At 39.7% G+C, this 21,763-nt stretch overlaps 2 protein-coding genes, 1 long non-coding RNA gene and 1 other non-coding gene across 6 annotated transcripts in view; 2 read left to right on the top strand and 2 right to left on the bottom strand.

Annotated features, from left to right (window-relative positions):
- Positions 1-7,735, bottom strand: part of LOC138038457 (sperm-associated microtubule inner protein 4-like) — a 43,910-nt gene extending 36,175 nt beyond the window's left edge. Inside the window, exons 1-2 of one of the 3 annotated variants that reach the window (XM_068884527.1) lie at positions 7,615-7,735; positions 1,911-2,081 (exon numbers count right to left, since the gene is read on the bottom strand). In XM_068884527.1, coding sequence (XP_068740628.1) covers positions 1,911-2,038 — 128 coding nt within the window. In that variant the 5' untranslated portion in view covers positions 2,039-2,081; positions 7,615-7,735. The other 2 variants (XM_068884446.1, XM_068884361.1) reach the window with 2 other exon arrangements.
- Positions 2,814-19,027, top strand: LOC138038705 (sperm-associated microtubule inner protein 4-like). Its single transcript, XM_068884761.1, has 6 exons — positions 2,814-3,114; positions 7,638-7,817; positions 11,920-11,991; positions 14,395-14,424; positions 15,986-16,205; positions 18,089-19,027. The coding sequence occupies exons 1-6, from the start codon at positions 2,969-2,971 to the stop codon at positions 18,215-18,217; spliced, it is 777 nt and encodes a 258-aa protein (XP_068740862.1). The 5' UTR covers positions 2,814-2,968; the 3' UTR covers positions 18,218-19,027.
- Positions 14,931-15,052, top strand: LOC138016607 (U5 spliceosomal RNA). Its single transcript, XR_011125840.1, has one exon. It is a non-coding gene; the product is annotated as a U5 spliceosomal RNA (small nuclear RNA).
- Positions 18,955-21,418, bottom strand: LOC138038790 (uncharacterized). The gene is made up of 2 exons (XR_011130307.1): positions 21,033-21,418; positions 18,955-19,767 (listed from the first exon to the last, which is right to left on the bottom strand). It is a non-coding gene; the product is annotated as an uncharacterized lncRNA (long non-coding RNA).
- Between the last annotated feature and the right edge of the window lie 345 nt (positions 21,419-21,763).

Below are 21,763 nucleotides of genomic sequence, written 5' to 3'. Positions count from 1 at the left end.
AGTTTTCACCGGATCGTCAGCGACGGAGTCATAAATGGAATCAGTATTCTGCTTCTGACTCCGACAGTTTGATTTTCACAAGATCGCATCGCTCTACGCTTCTGATTACGACTCCCACTCCATCGCTAGTGAAAACCAGCCTGAAGTGACACAAATTCAACAGGAAGAGATTAACTTCTACGAATACAGCCTTCGTGTTATGTGTAGCTGGCGGTGTTGTAGGCGCGCAGAATAAAGTTTTGGCGGCGGAGCCGCTAATCGCGAGCGGCGAAGCCGCGAGAAATACCGCCTGCCAGAGAGCTTGGGTTATTTTTCATGCCGCTCACTTTTATCACCTCATTGACATCAAAGTCCTCCTCTCCATTCTGTTTGCGGCTTCGCCGCCAAAACTTTATTCCGCGGGCCCACAGTACCGCCACAAAACTTTATTCCGCGCGCCTGTTGTGTACTACGCAGGCGAAGATAAAAACATCTTTAAACATTTTGTGCTAAATGTTACTGGGTCCTCAAATCGCGAAGCGCGTTTCCTAATCTCGTCGGAAACTGGTCATCGGAGTAAATTGGTTATTTGCTGTAATGATATTGATAATATCATTTCCGAGCACTCGCATTTGTTCCTTCTCGTGAGCTACACGTTTGTGTTTCGATCGTCGACCCCATACCAACAGAGAGATTGATTTAGCATCGCTTTTATGGCAAACGGCAACTGGAAGATCAATTTGTTTGATATAAGCTCATTACTTGACTGTTTAGCGACAGGTATCAGATAACTGACTAAACGAGAGGGACGAGTTACAATGAGAGTTCGAGAGAGAGTTTTCAATTGGGCCTTTCCTTGCCCGCACCAGTACAGCCTGTTGTTTGCCCTTTCTCATTAACACGATGCTAAATCTCTCAGTGGAACCGAGCACCTGCTTGTAATTGTTTATAAATCTTTTTTTTTTATTTAGTCCTTAAAGTTGATTCGCTGTGGAAAGAATGGGACGATGAGCAGAATTCGAACATTCATTTATCGGTTTTGGCATTAACACACTCTTGGAGACACTGATTCATGTCGCACGAGTTCTTAGCGAAAACGAAGCGTGTCGCAATATTTTAGGAAAATTCTATGGCTCTACTCGTTTGGGTTTCTAGAGAATGCAGACGTCTTTATCAACAATAAAATGCAAGAGATGCAGCCGGTTTATGTAAGCGCTACGACAGAATTTTTGCAGTAACACGAAATAAAAAATGATGCTCTGACAGATGAACTTTTTTAAAAGGCATTTATTAAATCAGTATACGGTATGCAAAAAAATGCCTTTTTGACATCCAGGGCCGTTGACTCACTTGTTATAATATCTGAATAATTAAAAGCGTCAAAAATTTTTCACGCTTTCCGGTTTTAAAAATCATCCACGAAGACAAATCCTCTGTGACCGGCAGTATGAATTTTTTTTCAAATTTCGAAGTATTCTAATAAAGTTTTGGATGGCGATTAGGTCTAGAATCCTGCAGTCTTTATTTTAGCTCGTTTATTTATCAAACAGTCCCGCATACATGGAAGCACAGTCACTGAAGTGTAAGGCGCTACTGTATCACCGAGTAATTAACACAAATGTCCGGATGCCGGACGTATAATATTCATCTTCCAGAGTTATTATTTATCATTACACTTTGCTCTCCAAAAAACAGGAGTGGGCAATTAACGACAAGCACAAAGTACGGTGAAAGCAACTTACATCGACGAATACAATTAAAACCCAACTCAACCCCTTGGCAACCGGTTAGCAACGGCCGTGCATGGTTTCTTTCGTCTTCCAAATTTTATACACAGCTACATTTCACAGAAACTACAGGTATGAGGGAATAGTAAACGATATTATTTGACTTGTCGGAAAATATGAATAAAATAACAGGCTAGCACTTACTGGTCTTGTGAAACTGTAATGCGGTCATGACTCAGAGGTGTATGAAGAAAATGCGACTCGAAATTCCTTGACAAGTAATCCACACCTTGATGTTCCTTGTACAAAGCTTGTTGCAGCGCCGTCGTCATTGTCCCTTAATTAAGTGAAATTTGTCTTCAATCGACGGAAGTTCTGTCAAATTAAAAGGTGAAATTTTTGCAACAGCTTCACTTTGAGTTTGTAAAGTTTAAAATTTATATTCACCGTGTGTACATCCGGAGAACTCAACCAGAACTATTCATAAACATAAATTTGCCAAGGAGACGAAAGGTCCTGTGATTGGTTTGATAAACAATGGCGCGCGTATGTAGCTATAAAAACTTCTTAACTTTCAACAATGTAAAGGGTGTGATTTTAAACTATTGAACAGGTCTGGAGAGAATGGAGCGTTTCCAAAGCTGGGGAGTTCGTGAGATTTTGAATGTTACTGAATCCGATAAATATTGAATGTCATCTGACGCTTTCAAAAACATTTGCTCATGAAACATTTTCTTTGTTCTAAAAAGGAAACTTTGTAAAATTTCCCAAATAGCTTAAGACCTTATTACCTCGAGACATTTGGGAACCAATGTCCGACAAATGAAAAGTTTTATTCTTCGCAACAATTAGCTTCAAAAAAAGATCTTGAACAAGAGCTGTAGCCGTACGGTTAAAATTCTTGTTTTCTCAACAAATCTCTTGGCAAGGCTTGACTTCTTCAAAACCCTTCTCAACTCAATTGTTTATGAAAAGAGGACTGAACTATAAAGTAAACTCAAAGGCAGCATCCATTTTAGAACTTTCTTTTTGACACAACTATGACAAGGAACGATTGTAAGTTAAAGAAATGACGTCATACGTCACGCATGACTAAACACAAAGGTTACCTTGGCGAATTTTGTTTAGCCTTGGCGGACGGACTACTTCGGAATTTATGAACGATTTAATCAAAAAAATAGACACCGATGCCTTAATGCTGGAATAAGAATCTCTGTTATTGTCATGTGATAAGGCTATCCCCAATGTTACGGAGTTGATAAATGGCACTAGATGTGAATTATCTTTCCAAGTTGCAGTATGATCTCTATCGTGAAAAGCATGGATACGATAAACTCTCAAGAAATTTTCAGTCAGCGCCTGTTCACGATCCATCACGATTTAGTCGCATAACAACGTATCCAGATCGGTGAGTAAAAAAGACAATTTTGTTGAACATTTATGTAAGTTCTTAGGCAGCCGGCCGATGTTTAGAATCCAAACACGCTCTTAAAATACAAACAAATACTAATAAATCGAAATAAGAAGGAAAACGCACGGACGCAGCTTTAATATCTGATTCAACGGAGTATTGAACTGGATTCACGTTCTCTCAAAGGCAGCTCTTGTAATTTCACAAGGTTAGAATGTCACGAACAACGAATCACGCAACTGCGAGACCTGAGTCACGCTATTCACCTTTACATCACGCGGTAACGTGACTGGGGAGACAAATTCATGATGATGATGAGAATAATAAATAATAATAATAATAATAATAATAACAATGAGTATGGGTAATCAAATGGCGATGAGTGAAATTAGGAAATAATTTCTCACGCGTTTTGTCCAAAATCAAATAATCAAACAATTATGTGATTTTGGACAAAACACAAGTGAAATTATTCCCTAATCTCACGAGTATACTTTTTAATTAGGTATTAATATCCTGGGTGACAAATAACGTTCATAAGACGCAACTTTGCACTGTACGAAAAGTTGCCACGGCAACTTTCACATGTAAAATTATAAATTAATGCAGAAATTTCATGCCAAAATTAAGGAGTAATTTGTCAACCATGTTAGAGCGGTTTTCAATTGAGTGTCGAAAGTAATTAGATAATAACGTTGGTTTATGATTACTTCACTCAGTGATTGGTTCAAAGTTCTGGTAACATTCTGTAAACCAATCAGAAGTGAAACCAAAACCAATCGCGGCTCGCACGTAAACATTTTCCCATGCTTTGTGTCGGCTACATGTAATTACTTCAAGTTTTGATTGGTTTACTGGATTGTCTCTGACCTTTTTGATTGGCCACGTAATTACTTTGGTTTTGGTTTTACAACACTAATTGAAAACTGCTCTATAATAATAATAATAATAATAATAATAATAATAATAATAATAAGAAGAAGAATAATAATAATAATAAGTCCAAGTCCTGTGGCAATAAAGGACAATTTACAAAATAATGTAGAACAAAGAGAAAACACAGTCTCGCAAGCGACCAATTAGGTGACCAAGAACTGTCAGCAAATGTCAACCTATTGTTTGAAAAATGTTAAATATACCTGACATAGTCTACATCGACTACAAGATTCAATCTAAGGCAACAACTTCTGACATTAAATGTACCAGCAGTGAGAGTAAATTGCAAATGGAGGTAACAAACAACAAAAGCTCCATGTTCGACTCTGCAACAGAGTAAACAAAACGCTTCATGTGCACCTGACCTCAAGGATTGCACAGAGCCTTTACAAATCATGACATAGCTAGATGCATACACCTACATACTGTTACATGAATGTTTATGTTGATTGACATGCTACAGAAGAATAACTTTGAATAAAGCAAACCATACTCATCCATGGTACCAGCAAAGTAAGCCACCAATAGCACTAATCTGAAGAATGACACAGCCAAAATTATATGGGATGTTCCACCCCATCAAGAGAGCCCAAATTGATATGGAGATGCTAGGCAAGGAAAAAAAGACATGGGTTTTGTAAGAAAAAACAGTATGCCATTAAAAACAAAGATCAAAGAAAATACGCCAACAAGCAAGAAGATGCACAGAACATAAAGAAGGTATCAAAGACATCCACAAAGATACAAAAGTTATGCAAACAAATGCAGTCTTTGACTTCCTAGGCTGATCATACCATAGGAAAGTGGAGAAAGAACTTTGAAAAATCATCAATAATGAGGACAAGACACAGTACCTAATATATAGAAGTGCCAGAAGTGGATAACATTGTAAAAATGCTGAAATAGTCAAGAAGTTCTGTAACTTCTTAGTTGAAAAAAGAGGACAACTACAACTCCTACAACTTTTGCTAAGATAAATAAAGAAATGACACAATTATTAATTTTGTTTCTCGCTGTGAATTTTCTTTCCATCTGAAGATAGCGTAATTGTAGAGTAGTTTAGATGTGATGTTACGTGCACAACTACTTTTTTTCCATCATCATATTGCGGGGTCATATATTTTTTTGCTAAAATGCTGATAACACAATGCAGCGTGACAATTTTGCGACTAAAATTTGCGAAATTGCAACTAAATTTCGTATCTTGTTGCAAAATTGCAACTGGGTTTTTTTGTTGATTGTGAGCCCTGACCCTGCATGAGGAGACTCTATAAAAAGGGGGAGAATGAAGGCACAAAGATGGAAATTACCTCTTTGTCGAGATAGATTTGCGATTTGGCAAATGCTTCACCCACCCATACTGCATTTTCATGGCAAGAGATTTCCCCATGTGGTAATACGACATCCTGAAAGCAAATTAAGTCATGCGGGCACGGGGATTTAAATATTGATTAAAAAAATGATTGTGACCAGAACGGATCTGTAAAAACCAGTTTGGACACTCTACAACAAATGCTTACCAAGGACAGGAATAAGGCCCTGATTGCATTAAAACCAATAATTATTAGGAGTCTCATTATTGGAACATTAGTTCTGTGAGATCTCTCCTGCCAAATTGTCTTTGGCGAAGTTTATAAATAAAAAAATTAATAAATAAAAATACTTAACCCTATCGAGGTTTTTCAGCCCAAAAAGATTTATTTCACTGCTCATCAGTTTATCCTTATTGAAAATATGCAATGAAAGTTGTCATTAGTGTCATTCACATTAATTTTGTACTACAGTAAAATCCCAATTTCTCGAATCCTGACAGTTTCTCAAACCTCCCGATATGTCGAATCAGTTGTCTTTTCCCTTGGATTTGCTTAACTCTTGCACTCTAATTTCATAACCGATTTCTCTAACTCTCTGCTCTATTGGGAAAACTCAACCCTTAAAAACTAAAAATTATCGGTGCTGATCCATTCAAGACTTTTTTCAGTGACCTTTGTTAGAAGAAATCAACAGCCCCTGAACTTGTGTGGGCAAGTGTAACAGCTGGCATTTGTCATAGAATGTGACATTGATTCCGCTACTTTTGAGTATGAGCCTCAAACTGACGAGGGCATATTGGCTGAGTTCAAGCAATCTACATCAGCATATATTGAAGATGGTGATCAAGACAAAATGTCTGTGGAGGATGATGTTGAGACATGAACCACTAAAGCCACCATCAGAATATGAACTACACCACGCAATTGGGGTACTCAACATATTCAGTTTTTTCGCTGATGAGGCCCACATCGATAATCTGCAAGGCTCCTGCCTAACAGTTGCCCGGTTGCCTGGGGCACCTCACTTGCGGTCGCGGGCCACCAAATTTCTGAACAAGTAGCCCAAATGGGCGCCTTACTTGATTCATCCTCACTTTCTTGTAAATTTGATCCTAGCTGGAATTAATTAATTCTGTTCCCTTGAAAAAATGACTTGGGCTAACTTTTGATGTTGGTGCCCCGAAGGACTCCTGGAAAATTTTCTTAGGCAGCAGCCTTGATCTGCCCCAAAGTACCCAAAACATTTCAAGAGTTGCAAAATGGCAAATTAAGGTAAATTAATTGAAACGCTGTATAACATGTGTGCAGAACCACAGCCTGTGTTCTAGTGCAATTTGTGCTACTTTTTTAACTACAATGCATTTTGTTTGAAAATAAAGACATCTATATACAATAAAAAGGATGTATGTCTATGAAAATGTGCAGATCGAACTGCCCCTGCAAAAACAATACCTCAGCATTTTATAGTAATCTGATGACACCTTTGATTCCTCAAAGTCTCGATTTCGTGAACAAATTTCGTTTTCCTTGGAGGGGCGAGAAATCAGGACTCTACTGTATAATCATCATAATCACGAACCAGACTTAAGGCGTGATGCCCAACGAATTTGCCACGCAGAAAGGTCTCTGATGAGTCCCTTGGTCGGGATGAAACAAGCTTCGTAAGACTAACCACAAACAATGTATTTTCACAAGTAACTGTCAACTTTATAATCACTAATATATTATTATTATTATTATTATTATTATTATTATTATTATCATCATTCACCCTGCACATGTTTTAGCTGGCATTGATCTTGGACAGTTTAGTTCCTGCATGTAGTCCCCTTCTCATTCTCCAGCAATCCTGGGCAAAGTTGTTGAAACACAGGTCCTTCACTCTTTCTGTCTTGTGCAAATCATTATATCATCCCCTCCAGCCCACCACCCTCTTGAAATGTTGTTTTAAGGGTGGAAGAGACTGCCTTAGCCAACTCAACATTGCATAGGGAAGAGGGGAATTGTTTGGCATCCATAATTAAGACAAAAAAAATCACAATTATTTAAACTCCTAGGAGTGAAACTTAATAGATTTTACTCTGTCTAATTTCAGATGATTTTAATCGTCAATTGGGAAGGGGCAGGGGGATTATTTAATGCAAGCAGTGTAACAAATTAATGTTCTTTTTATGAACCATTCCCAACAATGCTTGTCCAGAATTGCAACAAAAAAGACCTTGCAATGTCATGCTTAATGCTAACATACCGTAGGAACTGACCATTTTGTAGATACTCACGCCACCTTGAACAAGCCGACATCCATGTCAAATGTCCCTGGGGACGTGCCCGTAGCTATGCTGGTGAGGCACCAGTGTGTCTTCCTTCCGATCATCGACCAAAGTGGGAGCCACCACCCCTCTTGCAGAAAGGACACAGACATTATGGCAGTGGTGCATCTCCTCACCCAAGGTAAGGAGCACATAAAAGTAATGTTGCCATCTTTTGCTCCAGACCTGCAATGTCTTGAAATCATTTACTTGCCAATTATTTTGTATAAAGCAATAATTACTCTTGCACTGCGATTACCTGCAAGTTAATCATCAATCTTATAAAGTGGGAATGGAAGGTGTGTATAACAATGCGTGAAAAGCATGAAGTAATTATTTAAAATCAAAAAATCATTCTCACTACTGTGGTTGATGAAGGCACATTGGATTGGCAATAAGTAATCCATTTTTAAGAGGGAACTCAAATAGACCATTTTACAGTTGTAACTAAGTTACATGGCCTAAGAATGGAAGCGAGGCTGTCGGTGATCCTGCTTGGAAACAAACCTTTCTGCTTTTCTAATGTTAATGTAGACTAATTAGACAATTTACATGATAAAAAGCAAGGTCACCGGCAGCCTCGCAGCCATTCGTAGGCTAGGTTGCTAAGCAAACAAAATTACTGTAGAATGGCCTATTATTTTACTGTCCCCTAGGCAAGTTGGTTTGAAGACATTTCTTTCCTTCCCTGGCTACAGTCCTCAAAGATTATCTAATATATATCAAGGTCAACAGTTCAGAGATAACTAATCATAAAATGCACTTTCATTAGTTAGTGCTAGTTTCTTGGCTGATTAATAGGCCACTTCGAAAAATACCATAATACTCTTTGTTTGTCTCCCCAAATTTTGCATAAGCATTGTTTCCAGTTTCTCTTGGGACTTACAATGGTCCCAAGAGAAAACAAAAACAATGCTTATGCAAAATTTGGGCGGATAAACAAAGAGTATTATGGTATTTTCCGAAGAGGCCTATTGGGAACCTATGGACATGTTTATGAGCCCAAAATTGTAAACAAAGATTTCCCAATAGCTAAACAAAGTGCTCCATTAATAATACGAAGAATACAAGTAAAATCAAATGAAACAGTGTTTTACATGATTTTGTTGTGCAGTCTAATGTTCTGAGGACACCTTCTTTCAAACGTTGGCCAACTGGCACTCATATTTCGACATGTCAATACACAGGCCACATTCCACAGTTCACTCGTTGCAGGTCATTGTTTTACCTTTTGGAAAGTAACCCAAAACCCTCAATTTGGCTAACCCTAGGCCTAAAAACCAACCTTAGGCCCACGATTAGCCAAATTGAGGGTTTTGGGTGACTTTCCAAAAGGTAAAACAATGAGTGACCTGTGTTTTAGACCCGCACGGTTTAACAATGAGTTTGTCAACGCAAGGCCGAGAGGGATCTTGAATCATCCACTCAAAGACAATAAGAAATACAAAATAACATCGAGGCTAAGTGACTTCGATTAGTTTTACTAAAAAAAATCGAAAGTTCTTGTGGAAAAACTCACCCTTTCACACGCGCCATTTTTCCCTCCCTCGAGACTGGGTTCTAAAATGACGTGCTGGACTACTAGACGTTCTGGTGGTCGTGCTGGTGATTGTCAGTATGTCACCCTAGGCTGTTGGCCGGGATTTCTACTCTATTGTGTGATCGTACATAATTCCTCTTGCTGTTAACTTGTGCATGTTGCTCTGAAACAGATCTGTTAGGCCCGATTCAAACGACGCCAGGAACCCATGACCCGGAGCCTACAACTCTACTGTGTTTGTGTAACGGCGTTTTCACAGACCGATTTATTTTTAGATTGAATTTCCCGCTAACGAGACTCCCACAGGAGCCTGATGACAAATCACAAGAAATTAAGCTGACGTCATAGGGTCACCGAACTGGAACTGCCTTTGTTTTTTGACCTAATTCGCGGGAAGGGCTAGTCTAAAAATAAACATACTTGTGAAAACGCCGTTTCACAGACGCTGTATGGAATTTGCAAGCTCCAGATGGGCTCCTGACGACGCCCTTTTGCCGTGTCGAACTCAATCAGGAGCCCATTACGTACTACGAGCCTCGATATGCAGTAGATCTTTGAGTCAACCTTTGCGCGTATCTTTCTATTTTTAGAACGAACCCTTGAGCAGGAGACTCGCATTTACATGAATTTACATCAATTTGCACGATTTAAATACAGTTTTACTGCTTTATTTGTCTTCGTTAGACAATGACTTTACTCTGATTGGCCTTTTAAAACAGTGTGTGCAGAGCCGAGGAACTCGTGGCGTTCTAAAAATAGAAAGATACGCGCAAAGCTTGACTCACAAGGGCGTGTATGAGAGAGGCAAGCTCCTACTCATGGGCTCCTGACCCAATTGAATTGAATCTAGTCGAATAACGGAGGGTCGTGGGTTCGAATCCCATCTGGGGCGCGGATTTTCCGAGTTCCCAATGGGTTCTACAAAATTTCATTTCATATGTGTATCATTCTCACATTCGCTCACTTGGTGGTAGGTCGGCCGCATCTCAGATACTAGTATGCTTTAAGGTGACTGCGCGAAGCAGTTATGGCCTACTGTCAGTAGTTATTTGACTCTGTAGCTGCGTGATGCAGCTCGAGTCAAAGACCCACATTTCACCATTTTTAACTATAGACTCTCCAGTAGCTCAGTGGTTAGAGCATCCGACTAGATCCGGCACTGAACAAAGAGGAAGGCAAGTCTTCGGCAAACATTTGAATATTGATCTCCATCACAATCAGTAAAAAGCCTTTATCCATTGCTGTTCATTTCATTTTCTCGCTGATAACAAAACTGCGTTTTGTGGAAGCAAGCTTGTGTGTGACATTTTTATTCTTGGTCTGGAAATGTTGAAAACTATGGAGGGCAGAAGGTCAGCTTGCGTTTATTTACTGGCGGAAAAAAATATTGTTGGATTCAACACCCGTTTTAAAACTAGGTAAACTTGAAAAACAAGAAATTCCAGGAACGTAGAGTAAGAGCATTTCATTTAATGCTGCAACTGTGTATTGCGCGCCCCATACTGAAGAAACTGTCTTTAGTTTACTTTATACTCGCACTCGCTTATCGCTAACCGCTCGCATTAAGCTTATTTACCAAGTACCGCGCTAGCAGCGAATTAAGCTATTTCGCCTTGTTGTTTCCATTGCAAACTGCTTGGGTATAAAATAAATGTGGGTTGCTTGCTTATTAATTAAGGTCCAGTTAAAAGTTCGAACAATTGCAACTTAGTACCACTCGTAGAAACCGTATTTCCCTCTTGAATTCACTGCAGACGTGGCTCCACGCTTCATAGAAAAGCTCTCGAAATGAAGGTATTCTGCTGTTTTCCTGATCCATTTAAATTCACAAGATAATCCTCCTCGAGGTTCTTCGAAGTGTTTTTTATTTTCCTGACAAAATTGTTCTAATTTTTCTCTCGAGTGAAAAAATAACTCAACTATACATACATTTTATTCGATGGTTTAACATATATTAAATACGCGCTGATATTTTGCGAGTTGCGTAGTATTTTTCCGAGCCCCGCAATTTTTTCTGGTAAGAGTGTTTCTAAAAAAATGCGTCATCTGTCCTTCAGGGCGCTTGCGAACGATGTAAACAGGACAGAAAGCCAGCCAAATGTCCTTTATTTGATTGTATAAACGAAAGATGAGAGACAAGCGATGACAAGCTAAATTCCCAGGCTTTGTATCGCGTTGAAAATAATTCAAGTTCCTTCATTGAAAAACTGCCGTTCCGTCCGTATTTGCTCTGTTCTAAACCGGTCAAACCGGGACACTACAGTGTATTACCGTCTCATATCTTGCGCGTTCTCTTGACCAAATATGGTAAAATGGCGTAATAGTGGAATAATAATTGCCCATATATGTAACTAGCCGCTCCAAATTCCCGGATAACAACAACAACAACAAAGGCGCACAATGTAAAGTGGCTGAGTAAGGTTCTTTAATGTTTTACGATTCTTTGTAAATAGCCAACTGGTTGCCTCATGTCAGTTGAGGTTCTTAATCATATTTCTGTTAAGTTTGAATTGTAAAAGTAGGGTGCCTGTGAACTATCCTGATAGCTGAGAGCACTTCCATACCTTATAGACAAAGCATTTGCATTTACATTTACATTTCACATTAACAATGGCATCCCACGTAGACGCCACCAGGCGTCTTGTTACAAATATGAGCAGCACTCACTCTCTAGCTAAGTTAATTATCTTTTGTTTTGTTCCAGAGGTGTACCACTACAACAGTTTTACAACTTGACACAACTTAAGAAAAGTAAAGTCAGATGGAATGATGAACTGTAAGTAGTGCTACCCAGTACAAGTACCTTTCCGTCTCGCTTTTCAATACCGTCTATGACTTTTGCGTCCGACATCATCTTATCGCCTAATTGATCAGCAAGCAAGAGTCACTAGGTCTTACTACTCGAACCGAACGGTAGAATTTATGATCTCCCCACCCTTCTTTATATTTTTTTTTTCCCAAATTTCTTCTCTGCCGACTACCGACATAATATAACTACAAACGTTACGCGCCATTTCTAAGCTATTTGGTTGGAGGATCGTTTTGTACGACATTTCAAGACCTGGAGTACATTTTTTTGCGAAATACAGACCCAACCTGGGATGATGAGTAACACTTTTATTTCCGCTGTAAAACCTGATGAAATACTTGCAAAAGACCGGGAGAATCACGCAGCAAGAGTAATGAAAAATCTCCAACGAGCACATAGTTAAGAAAACAATGGTAAAGAAAATAAAACTAAAAGAGGCTTCAGCAAAATATCTTTATCGACATAATAAAAAAGGGCGTTTGTATCTGTATTGTGTATGGAAAAAAATCAGCTATGAGCACATACTTGGCCTAGGTGTCAACCCTCAGTTTCCCGTGTAGATTTATTTATAGCCGGAACGCCTCCATTCAGCAAGCAAACTGTTGTAAAAGCCAGTCAAAATTAAACAGAGCTACCTCATCGCCAAGGGAAGTGTGATACTTTTCACGCCGGGAAAACATATTCCTAAAAGTAAATTAACTCAGGAAAGGGTTGACTCGAGGAATTAGTGGAGATAGAGGATCCCCTTGGTGTGCTCCCGCTCGGAGAAAATTCTGCCTTTTTCTAGAACCAATCAGATGGCAGGTTCCCTTTGTCAAAGGGCTAACGCTCGAAACGTCAAATTTACTCTCGGTGGTTAATTTGCCTTCATCAATTCGATTAATAAAAAAATCAGGAGCCCATCACCCGGAGCCTCCATCCAGACTATATCCTTGAGTCAACCTTTGCCCGTATCTTTATATTTTTAGAACCGTCTGAGAATATTTTGTGAGACGAACGCGATCACTGGTGCGTGACTACTTGTGATGTAATACAAAAGCTTTGTTCTGATTGGACGGCATAATGCATTCGCGGGAATTCGAACGTCTAAAAATAAAAAGATACGGGCAAAGGTTGTCTCCAAGGGTTTATATGGGAAATTGAGGCTCCGGGTGATGAGCTCCTGAAAAAATCCTTTTTTCACTTCCACCGGACTCAGCACTACAGTTTCTTTAGGAGGAAACTCCTTTTTTAGATTGCAGCATTTGTTGTTCATTTCTATCTCACTTAATTCAGGACCAGGGGCCTGTTTCTCGAAGCTCCCGAGATCTTTTCGGGCTCGAAAAGCCATTCGTCAAATTGCAGTCTGCTTATTTTGAAAAGCTGATCCTTTAACATGTTTTTAATGCAACAAAACTAAGAGGATTGCGAAGTTTGATAGCTTGGAACCTTGGCGTTGCGAAGATGTGTGGAATTGGGAATTGTGGCGCCCGAAATAGGCCCGAAAAGTTTCGGGAGTTTTGAGAAACATGCCCCTGCTGCAGATAGCACGATAGCTTAATGCGCATGCGCAACGCGAACTCTCGATCAAACCCGAACCTCTATGGTCTTCGTTTCATATGCCCTGCTCAAAGATATTACTTTCATTTTCAATCTCCAACCTCGCTTTTGGACCTAAGTGGAAAACCTGTTTTGGAAATCATCCCGAAAAAATTTAAAATTAGATCCAAGGTTACTAACCTTGCACGATCAGTGGTCACGAACGAGGATGGCTACGTCCTACAAGTTTGTAGGAATCAAATTTAGAACTTATTAGGGCATATTCTATGGCAACTATATCTTGCCCTTCCTTAAGAGTGTACAATACTTTGTTCTGTAATATCTGTTTATCTGGGATAAATAAATGAATAAAACTTTGCAAGATAATTGTAATTCTCGGTTTGCATTCGGAACAATTATCATCTCATGACTCCGCAACCCTATTCTAGGCTACTGTTGGTCCTCTCTTTTTTATTCTCGAACAACAGAAATGAAAGAGTACCAATTTTTGAGACATTAATAGAAGAAGAGGCCAGTTTGATGCCTGTTGGCCTTTTTGTCATGGTACTAATTTGCATAACAATGGGGGTTGGAAGAGTGGGTCAATACGCGTGCGCGAAAGAGGATGTATAATGAGATCTTAATGCGGATTTGGCCATGAAGGAAAATTAAACTTGTTTTCAACACAAGACTTTGTACTCTCGACAAAACAGGTTGTTAGATATTCATCTCTTTTTCTTGCGCTAACAACTCTAAAAGGCAGGTTGTGAAAAGTTATGAAATGGCTCAGCTTAGTAGAGTTTCCTCTTTTGCAATCCTTTAGTTTACCTGAATTTGCGTTTACCATTTCAGCATGCCGCGACCCACGACAGCAAATGTGCAGTAAGTAAATATTTTCTTACAGCCAGGAGCACATGAACTCCTTGTTCAGTCGAATCTCCAGTAAGTGACCACCGAAAGCGTTAAGTCTAACTTGTCGCTTCCTGAAGGTGCTCGTTTACGAAAATGTAAAAAAAGGTGATTTGACCGACTTAAAAACTTCTGTTCGCTCACGACAGGTGGTCGCCAAGGAGGTTCGCTTGAATATTAATAGATAATTGTGTAATTATTCGGCCGATGGCCTGTGCAGACTAAGAGGCTTAACTTAATTCAAGTGACTGAGGTTTACTTCCATCACCTTAAGCTTCATCGTAGCAGAATATTTGTTTGTCAGCCCGGCTAAAACAAACAAAAAAAGCTAATGAAACAAACAAACAAAAGGAGTACTCGAAACGTTTTCGCTTAGATATGAGCAGTACGCATGCGCGTTGCAATTGCGCAGGGGAAGATTGATACCACATGGATTACCGAGCGATGTTCAACAAAGCATGTTATTACCCCACCTTTTAACGCTCCGGTTCCCCTTCAAATCGTAAAAATCTTTCGCCTTTTACTACAGATTTCCGTGGAGGGGAATAATCGAATGAGTTTTTAGCTCAATTTTTCGATCGCCCTGCCTATTGGCGGGGCTCATAAGATAACGTAAGCGAAGAGTTCTCCATTATTCTCTCTTGTTGCATCGCATTCCTACTTTGAAGGACTCGGTGGGTCATTGGTTTTACTCTTCGCACTGCCTTACACGCAGTTCCTTGTACAGATCAACCTCGATTATTCCCTCCTTGACTGAAAGGTCTCCTCGGTTATGTAGACATTCTTTTTCTCCAGTTTTCCCAACGATATCATTTGAAATCTTCAGCAGCATTGTTGTCTTTTTTAACAAATAAAAGACGCTTAAAAACGTAATGAAAAGCTCAAGTGACCTTGAAACATTTGTTTAGTTCGCTGCTAGAGGAGGAGGTCACACTCTCCATGCTGAATGACTTGGAATTATCACGATTTTATTTCAATAACCGGAAGTTTTATGTTGAAAGAACGTCGTCCTTGCCTAAGTTTTCCAATCTCTATTTTTAGGAACGGCTTCTGCTATTTTGCCTCTAACACAAGCACTCCTTCGGACGGCTTGATTGCGGACTAATCAGAGGCGTTTTGGTCACTAGGCTCATTTTGGATGGCCATTATTTGGCAGGATCTTTCATCAGCTCCTTTTGTTCGTCCACCAGCAATTGCACATTGGAGCATTTTATCTGCGTCTCTAGAGATTGGTTGCAAACCATCTATCTATAAATTTAGATTTTTATACCGTAAATTCATAGACCTTTTTGCAGATACGGTGGCCATTTTGATTTCTATTGTTTCAGAAGACATTATGGGATGCTCAGGGGGCAAATTAATATGTATTTGCCCCCTGGGCATCCCATAATAGCTATTTGAAACAATAGAAATCAAAATGGCCGCCGTATCTGCAAAAACGTCTATGGGCCAAGGCGAAATAAGGGAGCCGGATCGACAGTTTTGGGCTATGGTCATAAACTCAAACTAATTGATGCGTTTGTTTTTTTAACAGAGGTGGTCAAATAGTTCTTCCTTTTCCAAAAGAGTCGCCAATGAGTTCACATATGTCCCGTCAAGCTATGTTTCCCAAACCAGAACAGAGTTTGTCACCAGCCCCTCCACCTGTCATTTTAAACAAAGCAATGGGTAGCTTTGGTCGCCGGGAAATCATCACTCCTGTGATAAATTCAAGAACAGCAGCACCTCCCAAACACCAAGCTCAACCAGTACAAGTAAGGTGATAATTATATTAAGAATGGGAAAGTGGTTACTTAGCCAGGTTGTTCTCTCATTCGTCGCCAAGCGACTTGTTTGCCATCCTTCCCACAGACGATCGCATTACGCCTTTATAAATGCATCGATATAACAAATTTATTTATGTTCGGTTTATACAAAACTGTATAAACTATATCGCTTTATCAATGAACGTAATGATATATGAAACGAAACGATTCATATACTGAATTGTGGATATGAAAATCAAGTAAAGCTATGATCCTCGCAGTTATGGACGCAATTTTTGCAATTGCGTAAAGAAGCCTGAAAAATTCAAGAATTCAACGGGGTTTAAACCCGTGACCTCGCGATGCCGGTGCGACGCTCTAACCAACTGATCATGAGCTATCAAGCCACTGACGTTGGGAGGTGGTCATTTGTGGGTTCCAATGTTCCTGTGAGGAATGAATCAACGATGAAATGATATATGAAATGGATCACATATGAACTGCGGATATGAAATCAAGTGAAGCTATGATCCTCGCAGTTATGGACACAATTTTAGCAAAATTGCTGAGAGAAGCCTGAAAAATTCAGGCCTTCAACGGGGTTTGAACCCGTGACCTCGCGATACCGGTACGGCGCTCTACCCGACTGAGCTATAAGGCAATGACGTTGGGAGCTGGTCATTTGTGGTTCTAATGTTCAACTTGTTGAACTTCATGGAACACGTCGCAGGGACAAAATACCCCCCAAATTGGTGTTGCACAGTTACAAAAGTATCAGTTTACACGAGGGGACATGTGGCTGCAACATATCCCTAGGACATGTCGCTGCAACATATCCCTGGGACATGTCGCTGCAACATATCCCTGGGACATGTCGCTGCAACATATCCCTGGGACATGTACCCGCAACATTTTCATGTGTGTGCAAATGTTGTGATTTTGTCCCTGCTACGTGTCGCCAACACGAACCTAATGCAAGTCGTCTCAGTGTGTACAACACACCTTTTTGTCGCTGCACCATGTCCCTGCAACATCACCCCTTGTGTCTGCTCAAAGAACAATATGTATAAAGGAAAACTACAGCTGCAGACTAAACTTAACTTCTCAATTAGAAATTCAATCTTTTTAATTAAGTTATCGGCAGTTTCTAGAATTTCAATTAGTTTAAATTTGTTCAAATGGTTTTTCAAAAAGAGTTTTTGGATAAGTCTTTGAGACTAGTTGATATCTCACTCCAGATTTTAACGGCAACACGTGACATGATGGTTTATGGCGGACAATTAAATCACTAATGTAGGCAGGTGATAGATTATTTCATACCCAATAGTTAACAATATAACTTCAAAAACAATACGTTGGTGAATTCGAAGCCAGTGTAATTTCTTAATTAAAATAGGGGTGAAATACAACGCATAAATTATTCAACTAGGCCAAACTGTTTTTTGCACTGATGATAACAGTTTCCATAGCTGTTAGCCTTCTATTTGTGTGACATAGGGCGCTTGGGTGTCGTCACAATCAACGTACATAGACCGCAGCATTGGTAGTTTTGACAATGTAATGGCTGGTAGGTTCGTTTTCCAGCGCATTTCGAGAATGTATTCCACTCAGTTTCAAGTTCACCAAAACCGTTGCATAAAAATACGGAAGAAGCAGGCAGTGAGAATACCCGGTAACTTATTAGCAAGGATTTTCACACTTCTGTTTGTTGTTCTCTGTGAGGAATTTCTGCTTATTTTTCGGAATTTTTTTTTTGTGTGAAGTTAAACCTGCACAAAATCACTGTTTGTTTTTTGATAGATCGGTTTTCTTGAATCCGAAACTGACTCTCGTGGTTTGACTCCACGAAACAATGCTCAAAGTAGTCCATCTTCTTTTTTTTCCTTTTTAAGCTGCAAGATAATTGGTTCTCAAAGCACGAAGTCACAAGCCAGTTCAACAGACTTCACCCCAGTACTACCCCGACCATTCGCCTGAACATTCAGAGGCGGCGGCGTGCAGATTGGCAACTAGTTCAATGACGCTTGTACAAAAGACGACCGATGTTAGCAATTTCGTGTGTAAACAAATAGCTGAGTGCAGTAATCACGGCCTTAGTTGAGCCAAGAGCCATGTTCTGGAGATAATTCCTGTTTTCTTTGTTTTTACGTTTCTATGCCTGGCAACAGGGAAATCTTTGATGACGTCATTGCTTACACATTTTGTTTCATTAGCATTTGAATTTGTTTCAAGAAGGCGCATTACTAAGAACAAATTGGCAACGGAAGTTAGAAAACTTGTTAAACTAACCTTCCTCTCCAATTTAAACCCTCTACGATTTTATAATCAGCAATGTAGGTATTAAGTGAAAAAAAAAAGGACAAATTTATCAGTTGGCAAAAGCGTTTATGAGCCCAGACGGTTTTTTCGGCTCTAGTTTCACCCTCCGACAAAAACCGTCTGCGGTTCTTTGTAAAATAGTATTCATTTTAGCGCAGCTTATTTCCGATTCTCTTCTTGCATTTGCAATCGTGTTGGCAACTCGTTGAGCGCATTCAAAATTTTGGCCGACAATATCTTTAACAATTGGTCAGAGCATTTTTTTTCTCTCCATTTAAAGCCTCTGATTTTGGAAATGTACTTCGAAATTCAGAGCTGAGATTTCTATGGTTAAAAATGAAAGAAGCTCACGTGCGTTTGTTCTATACAAAAGCAGAAGTGTGAAACAAGCGATTGTCCTTTTGTCATCGATTTCTGAAAGTACTAATCATGCAAAGAGTTTGTGTAAAACAAGTATTGTTTAATTAACTTATTTTTAGAAAATAATAAAGAGACTGATTATTTATTATTGGTATATTCTGCATTTGGTAGTTCTTCTAATCTGCATCCTGTATCTTCTATCAATTAGTCAATGTAAGTCTTCTTGGGGCATCCTACCATGACCATGACTGGGCTTCCATAGAGGTACATCCCCAGCAAGTTCATCTGTATTGCGCCAACAATGCCCAGCATATCGCATCCTTTGTTGTCGTATTGATTTGCAGATTTATGGCATGTTGCCATGTAATTCCAAAATGCAATGGAAGATCGAGACAGATGGAGGAAACGTGTCATGGAATGCCGAGCAAGCTCGACCTGATGATGATGATATTTTCGTGTTTCTTTTGGATAGTTATCGGTTGTCGTTAGGGTTGCAGTGGATATTATTGATTTTCAACTCGTGATTATGGGTTCCTTCAGTCATTCATAGCGCAGCACCATGGTTTAGAAAATATGGTGACCCCGATAGATTTAATTTCGTTTTGGTTACGACGTCATCGTAGAACCGTCCGTCCGTGCGTTCACCTTTTCATGTAAGCCAATACGCGCAGTGTCGCATTGCGGGAACCCGCTTTTTTGGCGGCAAAAGCTCAAGTAAAGAGGCGAACTTATATTTACGAGCAGCGAAAGAAAGAGCAAGCACTAGCACGAGAAAACAGGCTGAATAATGGTGACGAAAAACGGCGAAAAAGAGCACAGGGAAATAGACTTATCTATAGTATTTTTGCCGGCTGGACTGATCGTATGGTAAGCGGACTTGTTATAAAAATATCTGAAAACAAAAACATAAATAAATAAATAATAGTTGAGGAACTCCTCTTTTAGGCTTGCCTAAATATATATATATATATATATATATATATATTAACTTCTGTGTTTCATGCAGAGTGCAATCAATCTCTTCGATAGGCGGCTCTTTTCCTTCTATACAAAGCCTAGGCTTTAAGGGGCGCGTAGTGTACGGTGGATATCGCTCGTAGACCGCATCCCAGCGCTCAGCCTTCCATCGAATGTAGGGCGGTAAAATGAGTACTAGTATTTACTGGGAGCAAGTTTTGCATGCAACGGGATTGGAGTGGCGCCTACCCCTCCCTGCCACAATAACGGTACAAACTGTTGAAAAAGCAGCTGACCTGTTGGCTCAGTTTGTTGCCATAGGTGTACTCGTGCGGGAGGTCGCGGGATGAAAAACTCAAGGGTCTTAAAATAACTGAGCAGAAAGTGCTGCCTTTTTAATGGCATCTGCAAATGGTTAGACTGTCTAGTCTTCTCGGATAAGGAAGATAAACCGTAGGCCCGTCTTACGACCCTTTAATGTTCATAAACCCGTGGGCCTTAAAAGACATAAAAGACCGCACACACTATTACAGAAGGAATAAGTCTGCCTCCTCTTCAAAGCGAGTCTAATGCGAAATTTTTCTTACGAAAATTAGTTTTCATTCATGTTTAAAGTAGAACTAATTACCATCACAAAAACTTTGCACTTAGACTCGCTTTGAAGAGGAGGCAGACATGAACTCGGAAATGACCTGGATCTAATCGCGAAAGACCAACGACGTTTGAAGTGACGTTTTCGTCGACGTCGCAGTAGTAAATCTTGAAGTCCCTAGCATCGTAAACTGATCATGTCGCTTTCCACGCAAATTCAAAGTTCTGAGTTCATATCTGCCTTCTCTTCAAAGCGAGTCTAAGTGCGAAGTTTCTCTCATGAAAATTAGTTTTCATTCATATGTAAAGTAGAACTAATTAGCATCACAAAAACTTTGCAGAAGAGGCAGACATGAACTCGGAAATGGCCTATTCAGTCCCGGCGTTGCGGTCTGTCCTCTGTGGTGTAGCTAGAATTCTTAGATGAACCGCAATCTTGATTAGGATCCTTGTTCACTGACACTCCGTGAATCTTGTTTGCTCTAAAGCGACGAAACATCTTCAAACTGTGGAAAATGCACCACTGTCCTTCAAAAAAACACTTTCACGTGGCGTTGCGAATATCATGATTAGTGCTTAAGATCACGAGAAAAGCTGCGGTACACTTACCAAAACAACGCTCTCCTAGAGTCCCTATCATGATGGAATTGGATCAAGGGAAAATGAACAAGCCTTTCTAATCTTGGCTTGAACCAAAGCTTCCATTTGGTGGGACGCAAAGCAACATTGCTCATGAAAGGACTCGCGGTTCAGGGAGTAACGCGCTCTACCCAAACGGATCGACTCAATCGTTGAATAAACCCGAGACACTAGCTCCATTCCTTTCTTCCTTCAAAATCAAGAAAACTGTTTTTTCCGTGCATAAAACGAAGCCAGAAAGGCATGTGTTAATTTGCATGATTAATAGAGACGGCTGCATATATGGGGCAGCTTCGGATTACATCACTCCCCTTCGTGTAAACCTCCTGCATGCGTTCGGTCAGCCTCGAAGAGCAGCGTGGCTTGGATTTCAAAACACAGCAAAGTCAGCAAAGCTTAGGGAAAAAAAAGATTGTTTATTTTGAAAACATACTTTCAATTAATTTCATTTTATAGTCTACGTCTATAGAAAATCGAAACACATTTCCGTACCTTCAAAATCTATATGTAATTTAAGGGATGGTTTTAACTTTAACTGCTCATAATAATCAATTGAATTCCTTTCGTAATCACGTTTCATTTTTTTCTTTTATTTTAAGTCTGCTGTCTTCTTTGTACCTTTAAAGCTAAAAGGGTGCAACGCGATCGAAGTTTATAACGTTATTTCTTGCTGTCAACGCCTACATTTAAATTATTCTCGA

Source organism: Montipora capricornis, chromosome 1, assembly GCF_036669925.1.
Source record: "Montipora capricornis isolate CH-2021 chromosome 1, ASM3666992v2, whole genome shotgun sequence".
NCBI classification, from domain to species: domain Eukaryota; kingdom Metazoa; phylum Cnidaria; class Anthozoa; order Scleractinia; family Acroporidae; genus Montipora; species Montipora capricornis.
The sequence above is the reverse complement of the archived record's forward strand: the minus strand, read 5'-3'. Positions and strand labels throughout refer to the sequence as shown.

What these genes read in the sequence shown, in the direction of transcription:
- LOC138038705 (XM_068884761.1), top strand. Translation starts at nt 2,969, where the DNA reads ATGGCACTAGATGTGAATTATCTTTCCAAGTTGCAGTATGATCTCTAT. An exon ending in ATAACAACGTATCCAGATCG is followed by an intron (nt 3,115 to 7,637) that starts GTGAGTAAAAAA and finishes ACCATTTTGTAG; the next exon opens with ATACTCACGCCACCTTGAAC. An exon ending in GTCAGATGGAATGATGAACT is followed by an intron (nt 11,992 to 14,394) that starts GTAAGTAGTGCT and finishes TTACCATTTCAG; the next exon opens with CATGCCGCGACCCACGACAG.